Source organism: Tachypleus tridentatus, chromosome 9, assembly GCF_004210375.1.
Source record: "Tachypleus tridentatus isolate NWPU-2018 chromosome 9, ASM421037v1, whole genome shotgun sequence".
Taxonomy (NCBI): domain Eukaryota; kingdom Metazoa; phylum Arthropoda; class Merostomata; order Xiphosura; family Limulidae; genus Tachypleus; species Tachypleus tridentatus.
Window position 1 is genome coordinate 25,905,977 of NC_134833.1, and position 12,457 is coordinate 25,918,433.

At 32.2% G+C, this 12,457-nt stretch overlaps 1 protein-coding gene across 4 annotated transcripts in view; it reads left to right on the top strand.

The window, feature by feature from the left end:
- Window positions 1-10,606, top strand: part of LOC143224889 (colorectal mutant cancer protein-like) — a 48,896-nt gene extending 38,290 nt beyond the window's left edge. For all 4 annotated transcript variants that reach the window (XM_076453321.1, XM_076453323.1, XM_076453322.1 and 1 more), the window contains 7 exons: window positions 429-822; window positions 3,952-4,147; window positions 4,496-4,730; window positions 7,055-7,231; window positions 7,567-7,742; window positions 8,571-8,673; window positions 9,224-10,606. In XM_076453321.1, coding sequence (XP_076309436.1) covers window positions 429-822; window positions 3,952-4,147; window positions 4,496-4,730; window positions 7,055-7,231; window positions 7,567-7,742; window positions 8,571-8,673; window positions 9,224-9,316 — 1,374 coding nt within the window. In that variant the 3' untranslated portion in view covers window positions 9,317-10,606. The remainder of the gene's footprint in view (window positions 1-428; window positions 823-3,951; window positions 4,148-4,495; window positions 4,731-7,054; window positions 7,232-7,566; window positions 7,743-8,570; window positions 8,674-9,223) is intronic.
- The last annotated feature ends 1,851 nt before the right edge of the window (window positions 10,607-12,457 follow it).

Consider the following 12,457-nt stretch of genomic DNA (forward strand, 5'->3'; position numbering starts at 1 on the left):
TTGTGTGTGTGTAAAGCACTGTAGTTGAATATTGGCTGTATAGTTATGTGAATATACAAACTAATATGTATATACAAAAATATATTATATAATTTAAAGATGTAATAAAGTTTTTACAGTAAAACGTGTATTTCATGTTTTTATGTTTATTATTTTTTGGTCCTCTAAGATTAACTTTTAAGGAAAAATTTCATGTTTTTGTAGGCCCTAGGCACTGTGCCTAATGTGCCTAACTAATAATTTGGCCCTGTTTGTATGTGAAATACTGTTTTAGCTTTAATTAAGAAAATGTTTTATACAGTAGATAAGCATGCATTTTGTAAAGTTTTACTTGACGAAACTGATAGAAATGTAGTGTTCCATACCTTAACACTGACGTAAAGTAGAAGTCTATTGGTGGTACATTTTGTAACATTATTACTTTCCAGGTCTCTACAACAAAAATAGCAGAACATCTAGTCCATCACCTTCAAGAAGATTCTCATACTCAAGAAATTTTTCAGTCTGTGTTCTCTACGGGCTCAGCTGTTGCTGAATCTAAAGTTCGCGAGTTTGAAGTTGAGCTGGAAAGGCTAAACAGCAAAATTGAACACCTGAAGTCCCAGAATGATCTACTGGCCATCACTCTAGAAGAGAGCCGTGGTCAGTGTGACCGAATGAGTGTACTTTTGGGAAAGTACGAGTCCAATAACACAGCCCTTCAACTGGCAATCTCATGCACTGAACAGACCATAGAAGCTTTTGAAGTATTGCTTGCTCTGATAGAAACAGAACAAGGTCTCCTTTTTGCCAACTGTCGAGCTGCAGGTCTTGGTGCCTTAGGTAAGTTGTATATTCTTAGTGTACTATTGTTTAATATGAATTCCTCTAAGTAGGTAGCACTTATTTTCATACACTATTTTTTACTGTTAAACCTAAAATAGGTGTGTTGAAATACAAGTTGTACCATCAGTCTTCACCTTCACGTTACCTCAAGAGAACAAAGCTTGAAGAGTGTATCATACATTGTACATGTAGAACTGACTTGATGTGAATAAACAGTTACATTATTCCAAAAATAGAACAGTCTGTAAGAGTTCTAATTACAGAAATAACATTTATAAAGTTTATATTGTGAATGTAAAAAAGGTACCCACTCTAAAACATGGACTTTTTTTTTTATTCTCTTATTCTTACCTGGTCTTTTTCATATTTTCCTGGACTATTCATGGACCTAACATTAAAATTAGTATTTATCTCATGTTTGTAGGTGTATAAAGTTTTCAGAGGTTTGGGTTATTGAATCTTAATTGTTGAAAACTCTAGTTTTCAGAAGTTTTTCATGATAAAAAATGTTTCCATCTTATTATCCAAGGACATTGAAGAAAGTTTTTTTCTTTAGTCAGTTGTACTTTTGCAAACTCTTTTCTGTTAACTTTGATTTTATTTCAAACATTCTTCCTTCTTTAAAGCACACCATATGGTGTGTTCTACAGTTGCACTTAAGGTGCATTTTAATGTTTTTGAGCAACAGCCAGCAGAACACACCCAACTGATTTCTAAATTTGAATAGTTGATAATTTATTTCATAAAACTCTGCAGTTAAGGGGTTAATTCCTCAAAGTGTAAGTACTCAACTTCAAGAATTGCATATTACTTACTGGCTTGGTTATTGATATTACAGATTTTTCTGTTCACTAGAGATGTGTACTACCTCCATAAACATAGATTAGTTTAAATTTTATAATGAGTTTTCATTTGTTACAATAAAAATTTGGTTTCATGATTGTGAAGTAAAATAAAGTTTAGAACATGAAAAGGAAATTATTAGGCATACGTTGTATTAAAATAAAGGTACAGTTACGTATCTTGCAGTTTTTTGGTGTTAATGAATGTCCCAAGCATTATATAAATTCATGACTTGTTTATCTTGGCAAAATATTTTATGTTAATACAATTATGACTGTTTGTGTTTTGGTACAGTGATTCCTAACTGGTGGTATCTGCATCCATGGTTAGTTTCAATTATAACAGGTTAAATATGTTATGCTAAAACAATATTGAATATGCAAATGAGCAAGACATGTGACAACCGCAGCCAATATAAAGTTTCAGTAGAAGAATGTTGTTTATCAAAACTCCATTCTGACTTTATTTGATATTTCTTAGATGAAGTGATGCAAAAAGAATTGATTGCTTTTGGGAGGGGTATGTTACAGGGGTGGGTATGTTACAGGGGTGGGTATGTTACAGCCTTTCTGACACAAATATCCTGTGTACTCAATGGCAGAGAAATACACAGGAACATGGATCGATTTGGGTGGCACCAAGACCTTCCAAAAATATAACTGCAACAGTTATGGGTGGTGTGTCTTGTAACAAGTGAAAATTCTTTAAACAGAGATCAACATGGGAAATGATCCACTTGTCCCAAGAAGAGGAGACCAACTGTTGAAAACTATGGGATTGTACCTAGTTGGAGATGAATGGCAGTATGTGTATCTTGATAACTAATGAGTCTCATGCTATTTTCAACCTGTTAGTAGGTGAAAGAATTTCTAAAAGTATCACATGGCATGTTAAAAACATTTTTATAAGGTGTTCATGATCACTACTGGATAGCATGTCAGGAGACAATTTAGAGTGGATAGAAAGGTTGGGATGAACTCCATTTATTTTCAGACCAGTATTCTTGACCTTTGGTTCTGCACATAAATACTGATTTTGTATAAAAATAAGGCCAACTGGGAATGAATTTGCCATGATAAGTCTTCTGATTGTGTCTCCTATGGATTCTTGTTGATCAGAATGTTGAAATGAGTCCTGGAAAACTGTATATGAAATGGATTATAGAAAGTGAATAGGGTTTGAGTTCACTAAGATAAATCTATCAGTTGTATCCTCCTTTAATTATCACATACCTTAAGCAGTAGGAGAAAGAAGTAGGTAGTCATGCTATTTTGGTCATGTGAGAAGACATGACTCCAATGGATTTGTGTGATCAGATTAATGACATTAGTCCTGGGAGATCATTATTCTCACACACTAGAAGAATTATTGAAAGCAAGAAGGGAGGAATGATACATATTGGGCATAATTTCCTTATGATGAAGCCTTCTGTAATGGAAACTACACTGCAGGGTTATTGTCATGATGCATGATTGTCAGATAGAGTATGACCACAACTGACAACATAGACTGTAACAATATGGTGAGGTGCCAAAATTGCTTTTAATGTAATGTTTTGATTCTTTGTTTTACAACAGAGATATGGTATGTGGATTGATGAGATGATAAGAGTCAGTTTAGGAATCGTTGAGTAAAAAAAACATAGTAATACAAGTGTTAACAACAGGCAATAAATACTAATTTCTTCAAGTATTGGCATATTTTATAGTAAGTCTAAACCTATGCATTGGTTCCAAAAAAGTGTGGATATATTAAGATACTGTCTCAGCCCTTACATGTTTCGTAGTTTTTGATCAGTTTAATGAAAAACCATGTTAAATACAAGTGTAAATAGACAAGTTTTTACATACATCTATCCACAGTTATATGTTTAAAAAACGGCTGGTATGGGTAGAGAAAGCACTAGAGGAGCGAACAACGTTTGACCTTCTTTGGTCGTCGTTAGATTTTTTCGTCATCACGGATCTATTCACAGTATTTGGTATAAATGGTTACTAGTTACAAGTGTTTCTCTTCACATTAATATCAGAAAGATGGAATATCAAACTAAATTTTTGCAACATTTTAGTGAATCATACAAAAAATATCGGAGAAAAATGCAGTTTTGAAGTGAAAAATAATATATAAATTATTCTAATGTATTTTAATGTGTAAAGATAAGTTTATGTTGAGCACAGATTTAATATTGTATTTTATTGTGTGTTGATCACTAGTTTTGTTCAGTAGGTTTATCATATTTTCCATAAAAAAATACTAAAATTAAATTGCACTTTTGCTTGCTAGTAAAAGGGATAAGTGATGACAATGAAGTCGAAGTGACGGCTCTCCTTAAAAGGGCTAATGACAATCGCAGATCAGCAGAAAATGTTGCTCGAAGCTTCTTCCAGAAGGTGGACAGAAGTTATGGAGTTGCCTTTGGTACATCTGGTTTTAACAGTAATCCTTGGGAAGATGTATCATCTCACAGTCATACTATGAGGTATGGATTGAAAATAGAGTACATAATTAGAACTTTGAGATAATGCAAAACTTATTTATAACCTACGAAAAATTGAGGTATCCACCCACAAGATAGAATACTTTTTATTTTAATTTTTTTGCTTTATTTTGAAAATAACTATGTAAAAAAACTCACCACATTGAACTATTTACTGAAATTTTATTTATATATTTGGTAAGGATTTCTTGTGCATTTTAGATTGTTCTCATATCTTAACCTGTCTTAATATCTCATGCAGTATAGTATAAGTTGATCCACTATTTCATGTACAAATATGTATCTGAAACATTTGATTAAATAGTTTGTTTTTTCCCCTCTTGTTTTAAGCACTACCAGTTCTACTTCTAGTGGTTATGATGGAGAGTTCACAAAAGTCGATGAACAACGGCTGCGAGACTACATCCAACAGCTTAAGACTGAGCGTTCTGCACTCAAGACCACTGTTTTAGAACTAGAAAGTATTCATATTGATTCCATTTGCCATGAACCCTCAAACTTACTGGATTCTCAAAAATTTGATCTTGAGAATGCTGTTTTAATGCAGGAGCTCATGGCAATCAAGGTACTGTTTTTTTAGTTGGTCTGCTCACAAAGTAAACATTATGGTCTGTGTTGGAAGTAAAATAAAATGTCTGGCTTTATGCTGCACTGTTTATTCCTTATGTATTTCTTTTTTGCTTACACTATACAGTATTTTGTGTTTTAGTAGGACAATTCCCTCTTCAACAAAGACATTCCACGGTTATTTTTATCTCCTGTCATTTTCTGCTTTGTTCGCTGCACAATCTTTACATTTCCCAGAGTCATTAGGTTCCAGTGATACTAAATGTTTATTTTTCATAGAAAGATCTGAGATCTTGTGGTGACCAATTATGCTTGTGATGGCTGTCTATCACTTGTCAACACATAACTCTCTTGAGAAAACTTTCTTGCATGATTTTTATTTGTGTAGTTGTTACGGAGGTGAAATGTCTCAAATTAAAATGGAGTTAGCTCAGTGATTAAATGCATGCTCTTCACATGGAAAGACCCAAGTGAAGAATTTTGTTTTTAGGCACTGTTGGTGCTTTGCAGTGCTGCTGAGGCTTGTGAGGTACTTCTTAATGGTGAAAGGGTATCTTTGTATCCTTTTAGCTATTGTGTGGTCACCTCAAGAGTGGCAGCCCCACTTATTAGGATGTTGGTCTACTATTTCTAGCCAGCATTTTAAGGATGAACAGGGCTAGGTAAGGAAGTTCTCAATAGCAAGTTGTTAGTGTAGTGCCTACAGTTAGTAATATATTAAAAAGTAGCACTCAGGTAGGTTTCTGGGAGCATCGGAGTTCATGTACTCAGTATGGAACATTGACAAATTTTTATATTTTATTTAGAGTAATCAGTATGACACAAGAGGCAACAATGCAACTAGCATAGATACTGATGAATAAATAAACTGGATATTATGATCTTGTTTCAAGTTCTTTGGTATCAACTATTTGCAGCAGGTATCCATTTGTGTTAAACAACTTGACTATCAATGTATGCCAGTTAAATTAATATTATCACAAATTTTAAGTTTTATGTTATTTTAGGTTTAATTCGTTTGTTTAAAAAAAGTACTAAAGCTTCACTTCTGTTGTCATGATACACGAACTATGAAATATCTCGACGTTTGCACTCTTGGTCTCCTTCATCAAAAAACTCCAGTCCTGTAAGTGTATGTCTAGACAATAAGTGTATTTACTTGCCTTATTAAAATATATGTTCCAAAGTTTATTGACTAATTTTGGTTGAAACTAGAGATAAATGTTTCCAAACCCTGACAGTTGCCATGCCTACCTTTTATATATATATATATTCTTGATATTTACTAATCACATGCACTTATTTCACACGTTTTTTTTATAATTACTAGAAAGAGCTCATTTTACACTATAATCCAACAATAGTTATTTCAGAATCGGTACTCATTTGCCATTAGGTAGGCATAACTGCTGGTAGTATTGTTGGCTGATTTCTTTACGATAGATCTTATGGTTGTGTCTTACCTAAATATATTATAGTTAGAGAGATAGCTAAATTGTGTTAAGGTTTTACTTTTATATCTTGGTTAATTATGTATTATTTATGTTTTATAATGCATAATTGAAAGGTTTAAACATTTAAATTTTCCCACCCATTTCCTCAATTCTCAACATGACTGTATGATAAGTATACCCTGAAAAGGAAATAACATGAAACTACAAATATCACCAAGAGATGGTTTTTTAAGATATTTTATGAAAAATTTAAATGTATGTACATTTTTACATTTTTTAATTTTGAACATTTTGTTACACTGTAATATGATAGAGAAAAATAAAATAAAAACATCGACTTTAAAAATTTTTTGATACTAGGAGGTTCTAGTATTTTTGAACTTAAAATGAAAATTAATGTGCACTTGAAGTAATTAGAGTCCAAGTTCACAATTAATCACAATAAATAGGTAACATATTTTTAGTAAAAAGGCTTGAAATAACATCATTATTTGTGTACAAGATATATAGTCTTTAACAAAATCTCACCAGTTTCTGTAAGTCTACATTAAGAACTCTCAGAATTATTGCACAAGTATCCTTTCCCAAATGGGTTTCTGCAAATTGCAGAAGATCGTTGTGAAATAGTTAATTGGTAATTTTTTAGTTGTTAGTATTTTGTCATCATCTTAAATGTTGTAGCTGTTAACTATGTACTCTTATAAGTAAGACCCTTGGATTTTGTCATTCACCTACCACATTCCTGCATGCATGTTTCATAATAGATTGATACTGTTACTTGCTGTATTAATTATGTTTATTGACCAAGTGTAATGGTAATATTGTCATGAATATTATGCTGTAAAAAATTATGACCTGAATCTTATAGGAAGAAAAAGCAGAACTGAAAGCCCAGGTTTATCTGCTTGAGAAGGAAAAGGGAGCACTTGAGCTACAGCTGTCCAGCCGAGAGGCTCACGAGCAAGCTTACCTTGTGCACATGGAACACCTGAAGACTGAATTGAAGGAACAGGAACAGCTTGTAGAGAAGTTGAGAACAATCCAGGTTAGTGAACAAAAAAAGATACTAATATATTCAGTATGTTATTATGCAAGGGATAATAATATGTAAATTTTTTTGCATTGTTGAAGAATATACTGTGCTGTTTTTAGTAAGAGTTACAACAAAGTGCTCGAACTTGAAGTACCAAGTGACTTTTGTAGTAAGAAGGATGTTTTGTATAATGTTACTTAATTATTAAAAATTCTGTTTTCAGTGTAAGAATTGTCACTTTTATATGGATTAGGAGAATACCTTTTGTTAAGTTAATGGTTAGTCATAAGTTAGTGATTGAGCCGTTGTCATATTAAAGTAGTTAAAAACGTTTTTTAACTTTTCAGAAGCCTGAAGTTGGAATATCTGATTCAAATGAATTGGTAGAGGCACTTCATAGAGAAAGTAAATACAAAACAAGAATCCATGAACTTGTGAATACGTTAGAGAAGTTGACTAAGAAGTCTGAACTTTGTGCTCAGCAGTCAGCTGACTTTGTAAATGATCTGAAAAGAGCAAACAGGTTAACCAATCTTTTAGTTTATTCTCTATATATATCTCCACCAAAAATGTAATTAGTAAGGACTAGTGTAATAAGCTGTATGTGTAGCTAATGTTTTTTGTATCAAATAATGATGTTAATGATCATTTTTAAGTTGTCTACAAGTTGACTTATTTGTGAGAGAAATTTTTATAGGTCAGAGAAAAGTACTGATTATTATGGTTATAAAATATACATCATATTATTACTTTTCTTACACAATTAAGATGTTTGGAATATATTTAAGATAAGTTTTAAGTCTGATCACTCTTCAGTTGGTAACAACTGCTTTTGTTTAACATTTTAAATTGATGTTACAATTAAGTTATCTCAACATCTAGAATCTAAATGACCAAAATTATTGTTGTTATTTTTCATTTGCTGTTTGTTCATTCCAGTTTTGTAAAGGTTGTTATGTACTGCCATAAATATTTAGTATTTATTTATTAGGTAAGAGATAGATAAATATTTTTGTCTTAAAATTATTGTTTTAATTATAGATAGTTGTCAAGGTCTCTCTTCCTAGTCATGTTTTGATTTTATTTTAATAACATCTAGAGATTTTGGCACTAAAATTAATTAATATTTTAATATTCTATAAAACATTGAGATGGATATTAGTAATAGTATAAATGAACAGGTGTTTTACTACATAAATCAGTTCCCAGTTGAGTGTTTGCTCAGTGATCAGTTTTATTATTAAGCCTTTCTCTTTTTAAAAAGAAAATAATTGTAATAATTATGTAAACTTGAATTTTATTTGTTCATATATATAAAGAGTTTGTCTAACTTAGTGAAAATTTACTTCAGTGCATTGGTAACAGCTTTTGAGAAGGCTAAAAAGAAGAACCAGTCACGAATAAAGAAGTTAGAGCAACAGATGGTAATAATGTCAGAGAGGCATAATGCTCAGGTAATTTACACTTAAAGTTAATGTTTTTATCACTCACTGGTTCAAAACTTGAAAACATTAATATGGTTATATATATACGTACACTTTTTGAATAGCTCATTTGGCATTTTCTTCTGTTAGAGGCAAATTTGATTTCAGTTTGTATGTGGTCCTGTCAATACAATATATTAGTCCCTGTAACCATGTATGTCAGGGTTAGCTCCTGCAACATCCATAAGCTTTTTTTTTTAAGTTTTGTTTCATGAGAATAGAAAAATAAGACATTACTTTTTAGTACTTTAAATGTCTCTCATCCTTCAAAAAAGTAAAGTACATACAGAATATATGTGGATCTGTTGTATTTATTTATATGACATCTGCATTTGATAAATTGTTTACAACAAAGTTTTAAATAAATGATAATTCTTACTCCATAAGGTCCGTCTTCTATGAATACTTCATACCTAGGTGAATACTTCCTAACTAATGTTGTCAGCAGTGTAAGGGAAACTATTTTAAGTATGCAAGCTACACAGTACAAGGTTTTTAAAAAGTAACATTTTTATTCCAGACAAAACTGTTAAAACAACGAATTGCTATGCTAGAAGGTACAGATAGTGGACAGAATACACTGCCACCTTCTGGAAGTGAGACATCGCTGTAGAATCTCGCAGAAGTTCTGAAGAAAGTTTGTTGTAACAAATGAAGAAACGACATTTGAGAATTCTCAGTAACGGAAATAATTAAATATAGTTTGCATGTTTTGTATCTTTTGTTAATCAAACTGTTTTTATACAAATATTTTAAGATATGTGGAAATACCAGTGTTTAATGTATAGTAGTAGTGAGACTCAACTGTAGTGTCTTTGCTTTGTGCTCAATGGGTAATGTCATTAGGTGAAGTATGGATGACCAAACCTGCTACTTTAATTGACTTTATAATGAAAGAAAATATTTTTATCTCTCCTGTTTAATCTCAAAATGTAATTATTTTTTCTAGGAACTTTTTTGCCATGATACATATATTTGATACACTTGAAATTTTAAAATGTTTTGTATAATATAGAGGAAGGGTGATCATCACTTTGGTACAAGTTATTTTTTATTATACCATTGAGGTTTATATGAGAACATAACGTTTTCTACTTTGCTGAACTGTGTGAATGTATAGTTATGGTTTATATCTGTTTTTATAAAGTGGAACTGCTCTATAATTCTGTTCTTAATTTTCTGACGCAAATTGTGAATAAAAGTAAATTCTAAATTTGTTTTCTATACTGTTCACCCAAGAAATAGTAAAACTTGCAGTACATATACAAAAATGATATAATAGTGTTTTAATACCTAATTCCTGATGGATATTTGGTCTACAGGTGTTCTATTTTTTTTGCTGTCTGTCGTATAAAAGAACATTGAAATATTAAAGAGAAGAACTGTACTGTTTATGTATTGTCTTGTAAAGAACTTAGTTTCTTCTGGTTTCAGCTGTTTATCAGGCTGTATATATATATAGGAAGAAGTAAACAAAAATCGTTATATATCTGCAAAAAAATGTAATTATTTTTAACCATTGTCTTATTTCACTTATTGCACCGTGGAATGTGAACACATAAGTATATTTAATGGCTATCTATCAGGATAAACAATTAAGTTTTTACAAATTTTAGTCTTCCTTTGTCCACTTATACTGTAAGGGTGTGGAAACTGTCAGCACTCGAAAACTAAAACTATTGTAGGTAACTTATTTCATGTCGTATTTCTCAACTCTATGTGAAGGAGTATTTTTTAATCAGTGTATCAGTTTGATGGCAGCTGTATGTTTTGTACATTTTTTTGATATACATTATTTTACCCTCAGTAAAGAGAGAAGAAGAAAAAAAGAGATCTTTGCTGTTTACTTTACATGTACAATGACATTTGTTAGTTTTGTAAATAAAGTATGGTTCACTTATCATTTCTGGTTCTGTTATTTCTCTTGCAGGACTACTGCAAAATGTGCTTTTTTTTTTTTAAACTTGTACGCGAAGGACTAAAACTGTTTACTAGATGAAAAACGTGATATGTTTAAATTCAAATAAAAACTGTTTCTTAGTTGCATTAAAATCTAATTTTAATTTAAGTTATTTCCCTGTTTGTAATAGCAATAGAAACACATTGTGAAAAAATTAAACAGATAGTGTGTCACGTAAACTGCTTAAGACAATTGGGACACAGTTCTGACAGATAGAGGGATCATAAAAAAAATGCTTAGGACAATGGGACACAATTGTAACAGATAGAGGTTTTAAATAAACTGCTTAGGACAATATGACACAGTTGTAACAGATGGAGGATTGCATAAACTGCTTAGGACAATGTGACAGTTGTAACAGGTAGAGGATTACATAAACTGCTTTGGACAATGTGACAATTGTAACAGGTAGAGGATTACATAAACTGCTTCGGACAATGTGACACAGTTGTAACAGGTAGAGGATTACATAAACTGCTTCAGACAATGTGGCACAGTTGTAACAGGTAGAGAATTACATAAACTGCTTCGGACAATGTGACACAGTTGTAACAGGTAGAGGATTACATAAACTGCTTCAAACAATGTGACACAGTTGTAACAGATAGAGGATTACATAAACTGCTTCGGACAATGTGACAGTTGTAACAGATAGAGGATTACATAAACTGCTTAGAACAATGTGACAGTTATAACAGACAGAGGGTCGTATAAACTGCTTAGGACAATGGGACACTGTTGTAACAGATAGAGAGTTACATAAATTGCTTAGGACAAGGTGATGCAGTTGTAACAAATAGAGGATTACATAAACTGCTTAGGACAATGGGACACAGTTGTAACAGATAGAGGGTTACATAAACTGCTTAGGGCAGTGGGACAGAGCTATAACAGAGAGTGGGTCATATAAGCATGAGTATTAAGTGATGTTTCAATACATCTCACGGACATGTAACAGATTTATGTTTTTCTAAGGAAGAAAAACCTTTCCGAATGTGAACGGGTGTCCTTGTATTCCTAAAATATTTAAGTAGACATAAACTGCATGAGTACTTCCTAAACTTTTGTATTATGCACAGATACAGTAAAGCGTTACATTTGTTGAAGTAAGTACGTATTTTCGTTAATAAACAAATCAAAACACTTATTTTAACATTATTGAACTATTAACTACCGTAATCACTCGCGCCCACCGCACTCTTATGGGAATGTTGTTCTATATGGTATTTATCAAAAATATTATTGGCAGTTAGTATTTCATGTTACGCCTAATTTCGCTCTTTCATGATTTAAAAAGGTGAGAAGGTAGCAGACAAAAACACAATCAGGTTTGACGGACTGAGATGTTTATTATATGACTTGTGTGAAGGTAATACAAGTCGAACCTGATCTTGCAGTTGGAAGTAATTCGTCTCACCAAGTTATGTTGTTTTTTAACTAGTACATTTACAAGTTTCTACATATGATACTCTTTAAAACCCTCTAAATTATCAGTTTCTTTAACTGCCAAAAGCACTGGCGTGAGTACAATGTAAGGCTACAAAAAGGTGAAACTTTATAATAGCCAGGTGGGTTAAGGCGTTGGACTCGTAATCCGAGGGTCGCGGGGTCGAATCCCTGTCGCACCAAACATGCTCCCCCTTTCAGCCGTGGGGCGTTATAATGTGACGGTTAATCCCACTATTCGTTGGTAAAAGAGTTGGCGGTGGGTGATGATGACTACCTAGATGTAAGTCTCTAGTCTTACACTTCTAAATTAGGGACGGCTAACGTAAATAGCCCTCTTGTAGCTTT